Source organism: Gastrolobium bilobum, unplaced genomic scaffold (genome assembly GCF_033153095.1).
Source record: "Gastrolobium bilobum isolate Gb01-03AN ecotype WA unplaced genomic scaffold, APGP_CSIRO_Gbil_v1 utg5369, whole genome shotgun sequence".
Classification (NCBI taxonomy): Eukaryota; Viridiplantae; Streptophyta; class Magnoliopsida; order Fabales; family Fabaceae; genus Gastrolobium; species Gastrolobium bilobum.
Window position 1 is genome coordinate 851449 of NW_026899621.1, and position 14497 is coordinate 865945.

The window sequence follows — 14497 nt, forward strand, 5'->3', positions numbered from 1 at the left end:
TTTCTTTTACTATGCTGTTTCTTAACTTTTAGCAAATCATACACTCCTGAAAAAAGAAAATCTAAATCCTCGAATCAACGTATGTTACACATGTTAGAAAATTAAGTATTGGTTATCCAAAAAATAAAAAATAAAAAATAAGTATTGTATGAATAGAATTTAGATATCAACAAGTACATAAAAAACAAAAGATTAATGACCTGTTGCTTTCGTCCCATCATCCATCCCCACTGGATATCTATCTCCATATCTAATTCTAACAAGATGAAGTCTGTCTCCCATCGCATTCTATAAATTGCAACGCTCCTCCACTTGTCGTTTCACACACTGATCCAACCAAAAAATGGGAACCACGTTTGGATTATGCTTCCTCGCATTACTATTGTTCTCTCCAGTTGCATTCTCGAAGCATTGCAACCCACAAGACAAGAAAGTGCTGCTACAATTCAAGAAGGAACTTAACAACCCTTACGTGCTGGCCTCGTGGGAACCAGACACGGATTGCTGCGAATGGTACTGCGTAAAATGCGACCCAGAAACGCATCGTATTTATTCACTCTCTATTTCTTCCTCCGTCCCAGACACCAATTTGTCAGGTCAAATACCACCCTCTGTGGGTGACCTTCCTTACCTTGAGACCCTCGAATTCCACAAGTTTCCAAAACTCACAGGCCCAATCCAGCCCACAATCGCAAAGCTCACCAACCTCAAGTTCCTCCGCATCGACTGGACCAACATCTCAGGTCCAGTTCCATCCTTCCTGGGCCGGCTCACAAACCTCACATACATCAACCTTTCATTCAACAACCTAACCGGTTCAATTCCCGATTCACTCTCCCAGCTCCCCAACCTCGGAGCACTCTTCCTGAGCCGCAACCACCTAACCGGTTCGATTCCTCCATCGCTGGGGTCCTTCAAGGACGACGATTTCTACCTCGACCTCTCCCACAACAACCTCTCCGGGCCCATCCCAGTTTCCTTTGGAAACGCCAAATTCACCAAAATAGACTTGTCGCGGAACAGCCTCACGGGTGATGCGTCAGTGCTTTTCGGGCCAAACAAGACGGCGCAGACAGTGGACCTGTCGAGGAACCAGCTGTCGTTCGATCTGTCGAATGTTGAATTCCCGCCGAGCATAATATATTTGGATCTGAATCACAACAAGCTGTACGGTGAGCTTCCCCAAGGGTTGACCGCACTGGAACTGCAGCTCTTTAATGTGAGCTACAATAGGCTGTGTGGTCAGATTCCGGTGGGTGGGAGGCTTCAGAGCTTCGATGTTTATTCGTATTTCCATAACAAGTGCTTGTGTGGGTCCCCGCTTTCACCATGCAGTTTAAGCTCTTTGTTGTATTTGGGTGGGAGGCTGCTGGGCTTCGATGTTTAGGCTCTTTGTTCTATCTCTTTAAGCTAAAACTTATTAAAATAAAAAGCTTAAAAAATAAAGTTTAAAATTATCGTTGTCAACATTTTTTAAAAAAAGAAATAAAATAATTTATTATTTAAGTAAATTTTGAGGATATAAGCTATAAAAATAGAAAAGTATGCAAATAAAAAAATGATAAAAGAATTGTCATTTTAATAACACATGACATATTCATGTAATAATACATGAGAGGATTCATATGTGTTTATTTTTTAAATATTTTTTTTATTTTAAAAATATGGTAGTATTATACAATATTATTTTGTCATTTTAAAAACACGTAAAATGAAGTTGTATTAATATAATTTATCCCCAAAAAAAAAAAAAAATACTTGGCTTAAACTACCTCAACTATAAATTGTATTAAAATGTTTTTAAAAGAAAACGTCTAGAAACGGTCGTGGAAGGGTGCAATAATGTCCCACTCCCACCTCAATTAGTGCTAGAGTGATGATTGACAAAGTATTGTCGTTTTTCTCTGTTCAACACTTTTGACATCGTTTCAATTTTAATGGCTGGCGAATCCAATAGCTAAAGTGTTCTCTTTATTACTTGCAAGAGGGGTAAATGATAGGAAAGGAGCACACATATTTCTATCAAAGCTGAACCCTTGCGGTGTTTGGTTCAGAAGAATTTCTTTTTTTACTATGGAAATAGAATTAGTACGAATATAGTGGGAAATTGATTTTGGTAGGAAAATGTAAAAAAAGTTGTTTGGTTCGCCAAAAGTTTATCGCAGAAATTGGGTTAAATTTTTTGAGTGTATGTTTAGTTGAAGATAGAATATTGATGGAAAAATTGTTTGAAAATACTAAAATACCCTTTTTTTTTACTGTTTTTAAAAGTGAGTTACCGTTGTGTGTACATAGTGCTTTGTGTGATAGGTAATTGTGTCATTGTATTGTATCACTTTAATAACTTCTCCGATTTTTGAGTGAATACCACCTTCCCAATTGCTTTCTTCAACCGTGATTTTGTTGCTTTTTAACATGCAAACTGGTTTGCCTAGGGAACTGCCATTGATGGGTGACAAACATGAAATCAGTGAACCAAACTTGGACAACTGACTATCTAAGAATCACTTTGATGAGAAACAATGGCAAACTCCTGAACCAAACACCACCTTTGTTCTTTTTGACCAGTTCCGTTGAATTTCACCATATAAGGAGGAATTACTCCTGTAAACAACCCCGATTTTGTTATTTTCTGCTACGAATCTCACATCTAAAAATATAATAAGTTCAAATCTATTAAGAAATCTAAGGGTTCTCCCACCCATTGACTGATCTTTTGGGTGTGGCTCTCCTTCGTGGACGTGAGATCATGAAATTGATATTTTTATTGAGTGTTAAGGTCACGAAAAAGACTATTTTTAGACTGAATTAAGGAATCATATCTTCCGAAGGGTATTGTACTGAATACTGATAGATGAGTGAAGCCCCCAAAAGAAAAAAGGGCTATCACTGGATCAGAGTAAACATAGTGAAAGCCGCCGTAGACAACGTTATGAGTCCCATATTAATTATATGAGCAACTAATGTAGGGTTTATAAGACCTTGAGCACCCTCACTCTTTGAGGTAGGTTTTTGGAGTGATAATCTCAATGTCTATAACAATTGGTAATGTTATGAGTCTCACATTAGTTTATCTATTGACCAGTCTTTTGAATGTGGCTCTTCTTTGGGGGGTGTGGGATAATAACATTTTTTCACATTTTTGTAGTATAAACAATTATTCTCCACTTTTGTTTTTCCTTTTCCATTTCATTCAACTATTATAATAGGTCCTGTGTAATTTGTGTTTGCGCAATATGTGTAAGCAACATTTGCTAGGTCAAATAACACTACTCTTTGTATGGATATACAATTCGGGTTGATATAACACGAATCTTGTTTCGTGTATCAAGAATTGATACTCCTATATATGGGTGAGCTCACTTACCTGGAGATTCTCGAATTCCACGAGCTACCCAAGCTCACCGCCCCAATCCAGCCCACCATCGCAAAGCTCACCAAACTCAAGTTCCTCACCTTATGCTGGACCAATATCTCCTGCCTAGAACCCAATCAATTCCTTGGCCCAATCAAGTTCCTCACCTTTGATTGATCAAAATGTAACTGTTAGATCAAAATAATTGATCTAGTGGTGAAATTGATTGGTAGTAACATTGATAGTAACACTAATTGATTGTTACAATATACTTCCCCATTTTTTCAATAGGAATTTCTATTTCTACAATGTCAAGCTTCAAATGCATCCTTCTTTGAGTAATGTTAAAAAAGTGGTAAAAAATAATCCAAAACAATCCTGAACGAGTTTTTTTTTTCTTAGATTAATTCAATACAAAATTTGCTTTACGAATATTAAAGAGAAGATTTTAATCTAATATCACTCTAAAAACTATAAACAAATTTAGATGTGTAATCTTTTTTTTTTGTTTGGGCTCTAGCCCCCTATAAACTTCATGCCAAAAGAAAACAGGCTTGTAATCACTTGTTAATATTACTCAATAAGCCTTTTTAATTCTATATTTTTGTTGCCATCTAAATACACTGTAATGAAACCCGTGTTCTAAGCTAATTGGATGGGTGATTCGTAAATCAGTAGATTAATCTTAGTGATTATTGTTCTTTTTTTTTTATTTCAATCAATTCATGTCTTTTTCAGAACTTAAATATAAATATAGAAATAAATAATTGGGAAGCTGTTTTGAATTTTTTGATCATCCATTTTGCTGTTTCTTTTGAGACATTTAGAAACAATTTTGTTCTTTCAAAAGGAAATAATATCTCAAACTAGGTACAGCAATCAGCATTACTACTAAGTTCGAAATCTGCAGGACAAGAAAAACGGAATATATCATTTAAGCTGAGTACATAACAATTTGTGATATAATATCAAAACCAATATTCAAAATGTAAGATTCTAGAACATATTACGCATGACATTTCTCAAGCAATGCATATTGGTCCACAACCGTAAAACTAGAGAAAACAAGCCAACTCAGTGCCGCAACCAAAACTTACAAATTAAGAAAAAAGTAAGTAGGAAGCATAACAAAGTTAAATTTTGGATCAAGATCAAGCATCTGCAATGGTCACCTCAACCTCCACACCAGGTTCAATTGTGATCGAGGTAATCTGCTTAACAACATCTGGTGAACTGTAGAGGTCAATGACTCTCTTGTGCACACGGAGTTCAAATCTGTCCCATGTGTTGGTACCTTAAACAATCAACAAGAAACAACATTCAGAAAAGCCTTGATATTGAACACAGTAATTCAAAAATTAAGTTAGCAGACTTAATAACACAACAATATTACTCTTTCACAAAAACATATGAACAGCACATAAATCAGTTGACAGAAAGGAAATTACACTTTCATTTCATGACTCAGAGAAAGACCAGAAAGCATAAAGCTTTTTGAGCTTTTAGCCCCAACAGCAATTTCCCATGTTTTGAAAAACAAAAATGCTCATGCACACACATAAAATCAATTGCACGAGAACAAAAGGCAAAAGAGACAACCCTGCAAATCAAATGCATAGAAGAGAATCAAACAGATAAATAACTTGATTCATTAATTCCAACCGATATTTGGGTCATTCATAAGACAGAAAAATTTGTTGAAGAACATTCTGATTTAAGTACCAAATACCATTCAACAAAAATGAGTTGAAAAAAATAAATGAAAAACTTAGACAATTTGCTGACTCCAAATAAAAGTTTGAAAATTGAACAAACCATCTTTTACATCTCAAATTTATGCAAGTAAAAAAGCGTTTCTATTTAGTGTTAGAGACAGGATGGATTGATTGCCAGAAGATCGGCAAGAGTTGATTGACATCTCCTGCAACATTCTGGGCCTTTTTATTTCAGTTTTGAAAGATTTCAGGATGATTCATATCTAAAACTTAGACCACAGCAAGATATGGATAGACACCTTTCCACTCAAGTAAATGTTCTTTCAAGTAAATGTTTTGGGAAAAAAAGGGAAAGAGGGGAGTATATTTTTTCAAGTAAATGTTCTCTAGTTTTAAAAAAAAAATTAGAATGAAAGGAATAAAATAATAGATTATCATGAAAATTCCAATCATCCCCCACTCATTTTCATGAACACTATATAACTCTCTTAATCCAAAAATAAAAAAACTTTACCCTTCCTTTCTAATCCCTTCAAAACCCTCCATCCAAACTAGACAGAATTCGTATTATTGTTATGTTTTGAGATACAAATTATAATTCAATTTAGCATCTCACAGTGCATAATTTCACTACTCACATCGAATCATCATAACATTTCTAAAACATTTTCTCCTTATATTATATGAAGGACAGCCATATTTAAATTTAAAGCACAACTAATAAACATCATAAAAAACCAGCGTAAGAAGCAGAGAACAAAAAGGGAACAAGTTAAGCACATAAATAATAATAAAAAAAAACAAAAGAGTAAAGAGTAAAAATACCTTCACCACAAGGGGATTTCCTGGTAGTGATGAGAAGAACTTTAGTGGGCATCCTAACAGGTCCCTTGACCCTGAGGCGCTTGTCCTTAGCACCACGAACCAAATCCGTACAAACTAAACAACAAAAACAAACATCAAAGTTGAAACATCATCCAACACCCATTAAAAAACATAAACTTACATTAATCGATTGATATTATACCCTTCTCGAGATTTTTGACGTGCTTAGAAGAAAGGGTGATTCTAATCTTATGGATCTGCTCCTGGGGCTCCTCTAAACCCGGCTTCGTGGGCTTCATCGCAGCGTACGCCATTAGATGATTAGGGTTTAGAGGCTCTGTGAGTGAAGGAAAGATGGAAAGGAGAAACGGCTGAATATAAATAAAGAGGACGAAGCTTGCAAATCATGAAAAGACCTATTTATTGGGTCGAAGCCCGCAGCCTCAATTAATTATGCAAATTAGCCCCTGTGAATCTCACTATTTCTTTACTTGCCCCATTTAACAGATTATAATATTATATAGATTATTCATCGGAAGGGAGGATGTATCTAAATTCTAAATTGAAATTTTGGTGAATTTAAAATATAAAATATTTTAAATTAAATGAAAAGTAAATATATTTTTGTTCACTTTGAAATAGTTTTGTCCTTATTTTATTGGTTAACTTGCAAATCTTTCTATGTATTTTTTGGGTTCAGTGGATGTCCTTTAAAAGGACATAATTTGTGTTCTTTTAGTGACTTATTATATAAAGTCTGATCAGTAATACTTTGTGTAAATCTGAAAAGTTATATTTTTTTTTCTTTACACGTTAGCGATGTGAATGAGGAGAAAAAAAGTGACTTTTAAGATTTACACAAAGTCTTATCGATCAGATTTTGTGTAAATCACTTAAAAGGATACAAGCTTGTAACCTTTAAAAAGGATACTTTTTTTCCTCTTATTTTTTATTTATCATTTTACATAAAATGCATAACACACCTACAATGGTGGATCACAGTAAATAAAACTTGAACTTAGTAAATAATAATAATAATTTACTATTCATTATTTGAATAAATTTATTTATTTTTATTTTATAAACCATGTTTGATCAAATAAATATGAATTTTGTCGAACTGTTTTCATAGTCAATTTTAAGAGCACATTTTCCACACTACAGTAGTATCAAACTATGATGCACCGACACTGACACGGGACACGACATAACATGACAAATCGACACGTTAATTTTAAAAATGTCATATTTCGACACGTCGGGACACTTTTTGATATTAAATAATATTTTAATATATATAATATAATTTATATTTAATACATATAACAGCCCATAATAAGTCATATAAACAATCAAATATTCAAATTTCATAACATAAATATAAACAAAAATAATCTTTCGTATCTTATTGATTTTTCATGTCAAATTTCATAACAGAAAAAATTGATTTATCAATTATATTTTTACATTTAGTTAATAAAATAAAATTTAGAACCAAAAAAAAAATGTGTCAGAAACATGTCGGAACGTTGACTGTGTATCGAAAAAAGTTGACTGCGTGTCGAAAAAACATATCAGAGCATTAACCGCGTGTCCCAAAATGTCAGACGCGTGTCGGAACGTGTTGGTGTCCCACACTCAATTTTTTCAAAAAATGCCGTGTCTGTGCTTGCTAGGTATCAAACATGTACTACTGGCACATAGGTGGTACGTGAGTATTGTAGAAATTTTCCAATTTTAAAACTTCATCAATGATACATGTGATGTATAGTAGTTAATGTCATTGATAAAATATTAATATAATAATATAAAAGACTTGGTGTTTGTCATTTTAAATGACATAAGTTATGTTATTTTAGGAGATATAGACACAAAAATGAAAATCATAGGAGAGAGAAAGTTGGTGGTTTTTTTTTAATTTAAAATTTAAATAAAAAATTTATTCTATGTCTATCTCTCTTAAAATAACATAACTTTATGTCATTTAAAATGACAAACACTTTTTCCTAATATAAATTATGTTAATATTTGTATATAAAGATTAATTTTGATGATTGACTCTAAATGTCTATTTGAATCCTCTATTTTTTTAACTTTTCTTATTTTTATAAATAGAAATTATATCAAACAGATTTTTGCAATAACTCTTATAATAAAAAGAGTTTTTTTATGCTGCCTCCGATTGTTATCACCATTGCTGTCCTCACCCAACACTGTCATCCAATACACAAACAAGCCAATAAAACATAAAGGGAACAGTGATCAAAATGCCACTATTCTCCAACTTTTTTCTCTAAATGTCACACCAACAATCTTAATTTCCAATGTGCCACGTGGGCAAGTTTGCTGGGCACCGTAGCGAACTTGATTGCAATTAACGTACCTGCATGTTTCCATCTGTCACGTCACGTGGCAGACATGAAACGAAGTTCGTTGCCCACCCCAGCGAACTTCGTTGCATGTCTACCATGTGTCATCCTAGCTGTTACACGTAGTTCGCTGGAGTGGGCAGCGAACTTCGTTGCATGTCTGCCATGTGGCATGACAGGTGGAAACGTGCAGGTGCATTAATTGCAACCAAGTTCGCTACGTGAAGTAGCGAACTTGGTGTCCACCAGGAACGAGACACATCAGCAAATGGAGTTCGCCACAGTGCCCAGCGAACTTGCCCATGTGACATATTGGAAATTAACACTGTTGACATGGCATTTAGAAAAAAAGTTAGGGAAGAGTGACCTTTTGGTCACTGTTCCACATAAAGGACTATGAAATTAGTGGGACGACTGGATATGATAAGAGTTTAAGGAGAAATGGGGACAATTAAATTCGCATCCAGCAATTTTATTAGGTTTTTCACAAACTTGTGTCACCATTTCTAACTTTAATGTACATTTTCTTGATGATAATTTACAACCCCATCCCTCTTCATTTGGGGATGGAGTTCTGGGATCAACTATGCATGTTACATGTTCAGGTGAGTATTAGAGGTGGAAGGGACCACTGAATCAATCAACAGTATAAAAGCAATCCCTTCTTCATGTACAATTACTCCATCACAATGGAGACTCTTTCCATGGTATTCTATCCAGACCATCCACAATGGCCCTTCGAAATTCGCCATTGTGGAGAAGGAAGGATGAGACATGCCCACCTGTGACCCATCTCACCTCAGAACCCGGCCAAGCTTTCTGAAGTTCCAGGACCGAGTGTTTTGGGATGTATCCATCATCCTGCAAAACAATGCTGCTAATGATTAAGAGGAGAAATCCAGTGGCAAATGCAGTCATCTCAATAAAACAAGATTTTATAGACAGCAAAGTGTTACGACTTACGAGTCAACATTTCAAATACTTATTTCCTCCTAAAATTAGTAGTTTTTAATTTCAACCAAATATAAGAAAACAAATTATCTTCAAATAACACCATGAAAACATATAAATACCAGTGCACCAAACTGAAAATTTCTTTTTAGTGTGGTAAACTGTTGACCTCGCTAGCACAAGTAAGGTTATCAAATCGCAATGTAAATCATCAATCACCAAATTAATTTTTGAATAGTGAATTGCATCAAATCGCAAGATTCAAAGACAATGGAAAATAGTTTGAAATATAACATATAAATAATGCATAATGCTCAATGTAATGATTTTAAACTAGAAATTGGCAAAACAACTGAACCATAAAACAAAATTACAAGTCATAAGTCATAAACGAGCCATATAAAATGACTACGTCGAAAAACGAAAATAGAACAATGATATAACCAAATAAGGTGCATCTAAAGTAAGCAAATGACTGTGTCAATCTCATATTCCAAAGAATGAAAACAGGGCAATGGACAAATCAAATAGGGTGCATCCAATAGCACTCCTTTAGTTCTTTTTCATTTAACAATTTAAGTCCATTTGACTTTTCAATTTCTTTTAGATGAAAGCAAAGGAAAAAAAATTAATGCATCATTGAATTATGCAATTTGTATAAGTGATACGGAATCCCACCAATTCATGCAAAGCCATCTCCGATTCATCCCTATTCCCATGATATGAATTACTGCTTTGCTGAATTGTATCGAATTGTGATATTCAAATCCCAAATCATAAGATTCTAACAACCAACAACCAGACTCTGTACCAGAAAGAAAATAAGACAGAAAAGTTGGAGTGTTTTCAGAATGCTACATTCCAAAGCAAGAGAACCTCATTTATCTTATGGTTGATACACATTTAACAACACATCATCAAAAGGTGATGAGAAGAACTGGAGCTTACAGTGGAACAACACATCATCACAGCTATGGAAATGGAAAAGCAATTTAAATAAATGAATGCCGAACATAAATTTCTTCCAATTTTCACTATGCACATTCACAAGGTGATGAGAAGAACTGGAACTTACAGTGGCAGCAACAAAGATTACAGCATTGGGGTTTTGGGGAATTGGAAAGCGTGTGACATCTGTGAGAGACAGCACATTTCGCATCCGTTCCCTCACCTCCTCGAGAGTCATTGCAACATTCTCTGTTGCAAGATCCTCTCTCAGTGCCTCCCAGGCAGTGCCGTGCTTTAAAATCCCCTCACAGAATGCCACAACGGCAGAATGTGGTGAGAGAAAAGGGAGTGTTGCAACAGGTGTAGGGTGAAGTGAGCCAACCATTGCAGCATGTACTCCTCCTAAAGGCCATTCAAATAATGCAAAAATTATAAGGACAAGCCAAGAGATTCTAAAAGTTCAAACATGTTTGATTATGCCACTCATGGGGTAACCACGATGTTATTTACATCTAAAAGAAGACTTAGTTCAAGCAATAACACTAGTTTATTTCTCACGAGGTATATTATTATAATTGAAAAACAATGTAGCTTAATTAAAAGTTAAACAGGACTGTGAACATAAAAATAGTATAAGCTCCAACATGGGTTGCACAGGAGTCTTACCCATACTAAGTCCACAAACACCCATCTTGCCAAAACCTGCCTCAGAATCCAACCAGTGTAAGAGACCGCGTGCCTCTTCGATGGTTGCTCTTCCTAATAAAAGCAAGTCACTGACACACAAAAGTTTTGAACCACGTTGCAGCATAGGACGTCTTTGTCCATAGAATGGACTGCATTTGCATATGTCATGAATAAAGAGCAGATATTAAATGAATAGTTAAACAAAAATAGAAAGGTGTTTTCAAAATAAGGCCATACAAAAGTGACCCAGACCTTTCAAGTACCATGGTAGCAATGTTTTCCTTCACCAATGGACCACCAAGACGCAATCTTCTTTCAAATGCATGGTCCCCAGTTCCTGCGATGGGGAAAACAGATACAACTTTTAAACAAAACAGAAATGTCTTAAATACATAATCACAGCTGGACAGAAGTTCCATCTTCTGTGCTTTTGTTTAGTAGTTCTTAGTAATATAATGGACTAATTAAGCTTTTAACCATTTTTTTGTTAACATTTGTGCCTTTGATGCAAAGAATCAATTATATAGGAATAGGAGGAAAAGGTAAAATAGTAAATTTAACAGAAAATAGTTCGTTCATGGTTCAATTAGGCAACTGTTAGGAGGAAAACACTATTTTTCCATAATCATAATTGCTGACCAAATCCGTCACATACAATGTTCACCGGATTTGATCCACTAAGCAATAAAGTTAAATACCTAAATCAGATTATTCTATTGCATGTAAATAAACATAACATTCAATGTACTATGTTGACCTCAAACGAAGTCCTAAAGTTGGGCTTTGCGGGGAGTATGATACATAGAAAGCTAGAGGCATAAAAATGAAAGCCTCAAAATAGATTAACTTGTCTAGAGGCCAGCATAACAGAAGGACTAAAAATAAGAAAGGTCACCATTATCCTTCTTTCCTTTTACCACTTCCCTACATATATAAGGTCAAAATGAAACAACAAAGGTACAGATTGAACTATTGTGACTCTTCAGTTTTGCACTAAATGTTGTCCAAATAATGGTTGTATTTGTATGTATTGTAATCAGGGCAACCAAGACAAAACACATTTCTTTCCTGTCATTTTTTTCATAGTATTTTACAATTACTTCACTTTTCCATTTTGTCTACCAAATCATCAATTGTGCACGATAAAAGATTTCCATCTCTTAGCAATCAGCAGTACTAAATATAAGCTATAAACCCAATTTTGACAAAGTAGCAATAGATTAGATTTTAATCCCAAGCCAGGAAATACATGCAGTATTGACAATGAACACATCATAAAATTCAAAATCTAGCCATTCAAATCAAACTTGTATCTCCCTTGATGAACAATGTTAAGAGGCAAAAGCTATACAGTGTTAGTGTGTTACCTGCAAGATGAACCACACAAGCCATTTTGTGTGGGGGCACAGACTTGGGCATGAGGAATGCAACCCTTGCCATGTGGCTCTCAGGAGGCAATGCACCCAGAAGATGTTCCTCACAAGGGGTTCTGAATACCCCTTCTCTCAAACAAGCCGTCTTGGTCTCCCAAATTGTTCTCCAAACGGGTTGCACCAAAGTTGGAGGCCAATTTTGTCCAACCACATCTGGGAACAATTGCTTAATCATCTTCTCAAGCATCTCAAGTTTCGTGCCACCCCATCCTCTGGAGAAGAATGGAGTGCTTATCTTGGTTCGGTGCATGAATGCTCCATAAACATGATCCAACACATAATGAAGCATTCCCAGATTCATCGTTACTGTTATTTTCCCCCAAAAAAATCAAAACCTTAAAAACTAGGAAATCCCAACCAACCAACCTAGAAAGTGTAGTTGTATGAATAATATGAATGAAACAAAGCAAAGGGTTATCAGCTTATTGATGATTGTAAACAAAAAGGGGGAAGAAGATGTTGTGGAGTAACAATTTGTACAGAGTTAGATCTGAAAGAACCAATTTTTCTCTCTCAAAATAACATCGATGATCACGAAAAGCATGATAGGAAAAGAGTGAAATTTATGGATAAGACTTAAAGAGTCCAAATTGATGGAGAATTGTAAATGGGGGCAAAAGGGAAGAGAGAAAGATTATAACGTGAGGGAGTGGAGGGAGATCCAAAGAAAAGAGAATTATATGAAAAATGGATGAGAGAGGAGGAATAAAAAAGGAAGAGAACCGCGTTATATCTATATTTAATAACAGGATAAATACTAGTACTAGTAGGAAAGGATTTTGAAATTTCAATTAGAATATTATTAATATTCCATGGAATAATCCTAATATTAGTACAGTTGATACTAAACTTTTTTAGAAATTTTTAAATTTGAATTTAATAAATAGTTAAATAAAAAGGTTTTTTATTTAAATTTAATTTTATTTATTAATCTATATTATATTATACTGATACAATAATTCTGAGATTTGAATTCTGATGGACTAATAATTAACAGTAATCAGTATATTTTACACAATGGAAATTGAATCCTAAAACACATATATACTGTCGGCGGAGGATGACTTGAGACGGTGTGGATGAGGGCCACCTTTTACCTTTTTAGTTGTTTGATTTGTTTTAATTTGAGTTTATGTGATTTACGGTTATGTTGATTCATCGGAAATAATTGTCAAATAATGAAATAAATAAGTTCTTTTCATGTTTTGTCTTTCATCTTGTAGCACTAACTACATTGCCGTGATATATATTATTTACGAGAAAAATACTTTTGTAGTTAATGCAGATAAATTATTAGTAATGACGTCGTTTTAGTATTGAAATCTTAAAAAATTATAAATATAAAGACTATTATAACCTTAAAATAAATTAAAATTATAAAAACACTATGATTTTCGCTCAAAACAACGTCAAATTAAACTTATTGCAGATAATTTATCTGGAATAACTGTAGAAAAAGTGAAGCCATTATTTAATATTCATTTTTTTATGTATTCAAGTTGATCAACACGAATACGCAATTGTCGATTTTTAGTCTTAGGATTTAATTTTTGGGATTAGTGTTTTTTTTATGTAAAAGTGTGTGAGATTTATTTTTTTTCTCTTTTCTCTTCACATATTTTCACATGAATGGGCTGATAGGTAAGACGTGAGTGTATGTATAGTATTAGCATTAATAATAGATAAATTCAAAATGTGTACTTAGGGTCTTTAGTCTTTTATTTATAGGGATTACCTCTTGGGCATGAGCTGTGTAAATCTCCCAGTTAAAGTAGGATTTAACCTCTTATAAATAAGGATAAGATTTTTATCTCTTTATCTTTATCGTCTCATGCTGTTAACATAATTGTTCCATTTACTATTAAGGGATTAATGGGATAGACGGTTAGGATATAGATATATTTCATAACATTGAGTAATACAGTAAAAGCAGTATTTAATTTTTAATATAATTAATTGATGATAATAAAATTAAATATTTAAATAAATCAAATTTAAAAACGATCTCATTTAAAATATGGGTTTTATATTTCTCATTCAACATGAGAATTTAAATTTTCCTATAAACCCTTCGATTTCCGTGTCAACGTGGGTCCTACACCTAATTTTTTCTAGGGAAAAGTTCACCAATGCCTCTGTGGTTTGTTTCAGAATCACTTATGCCACTGTGATTTTTTTTATATTACATATGCCCCTGTGGTTTGCAAAAGGGTA

At 34.1% G+C, this 14497-nt stretch overlaps 3 protein-coding genes across 4 annotated transcripts; 1 reads left to right on the plus strand and 2 right to left on the minus strand.

Moving 5' to 3' along the window:
* Positions 1–343: 343 nt before the first annotated feature.
* On the plus strand, positions 344–1387 carry LOC133292023 (polygalacturonase inhibitor-like). Its single transcript, XM_061490393.1, has one exon. The coding sequence runs from the start codon at positions 344–346 to the stop codon at positions 1385–1387; it is 1044 nt and encodes a 347-aa protein (XP_061346377.1).
* Positions 1388–4260: 2873 nt separating this feature from the next.
* LOC133292027 (small ribosomal subunit protein uS10y) lies at positions 4261–6285 on the minus strand. Its single transcript, XM_061490396.1, has 3 exons — positions 6098–6285; positions 5896–6009; positions 4261–4649 (listed from the first exon to the last, which is right to left on the minus strand). The coding sequence occupies exons 1-3, from the start codon at positions 6207–6209 to the stop codon at positions 4507–4509; spliced, it is 369 nt and encodes a 122-aa protein (XP_061346380.1). The 5' UTR covers positions 6210–6285; the 3' UTR covers positions 4261–4506.
* A 2489-nt stretch (positions 6286–8774) lies between these two features.
* On the minus strand, positions 8775–12859 carry LOC133292057 (uncharacterized). Of its 2 annotated transcripts, none has more exons than XM_061490438.1 (5): positions 12218–12859; positions 11103–11187; positions 10830–10999; positions 10291–10562; positions 8775–9125 (listed from the first exon to the last, which is right to left on the minus strand). In XM_061490438.1, exons 1-5 carry the CDS (start codon positions 12582–12584, stop codon positions 8949–8951), a joined length of 1071 nt encoding a protein of 356 aa, XP_061346422.1. In that variant the 5' UTR covers positions 12585–12859; the 3' UTR covers positions 8775–8948. The 2 variants fall into 2 exon arrangements, with proteins under 2 accessions (XP_061346422.1, XP_061346421.1); XM_061490437.1 differs by having other exon boundaries at positions 10291–10565.
* Positions 12860–14497: the final 1638 nt, after the last annotated feature.

Bases quoted from the DNA above. Each gene is read 5' to 3' on its own strand.
- LOC133292023 (XM_061490393.1), top strand. From the start codon at position 344: ATGGGAACCACGTTTGGATTATGCTTCCTCGCATTACTATTGTTCTCT.
- LOC133292027 (XM_061490396.1), bottom strand. From the start codon at position 6,209: ATGGCGTACGCTGCGATGAAGCCCACGAAGCCGGGTTTAGAGGAGCCC. The intron at 6,010-6,097 runs GTATAATATCAA...TTTGTTGTTTAG, and splicing joins CGTCAAAAATCTCGAGAAGG to TTTGTACGGATTTGGTTCGT. The intron at 4,650-5,895 runs GTATTTTTACTC...TGATTGTTTAAG, and splicing joins GAAATCCCCTTGTGGTGAAG to GTACCAACACATGGGACAGA.
- LOC133292057 (XM_061490437.1), bottom strand. From the start codon at position 12,584: ATGAATCTGGGAATGCTTCATTATGTGTTGGATCATGTTTATGGAGCA. The intron at 11,000-11,102 runs GTCTGGGTCACT...ATGCAAATGCAG, and splicing joins GCTACCATGGTACTTGAAAG to TCCATTCTATGGACAAAGAC. The intron at 10,566-10,829 runs GTAAGACTCCTG...AATGGCCTTTAG, and splicing joins TGTTTGTGGACTTAGTATGG to GAGGAGTACATGCTGCAATG.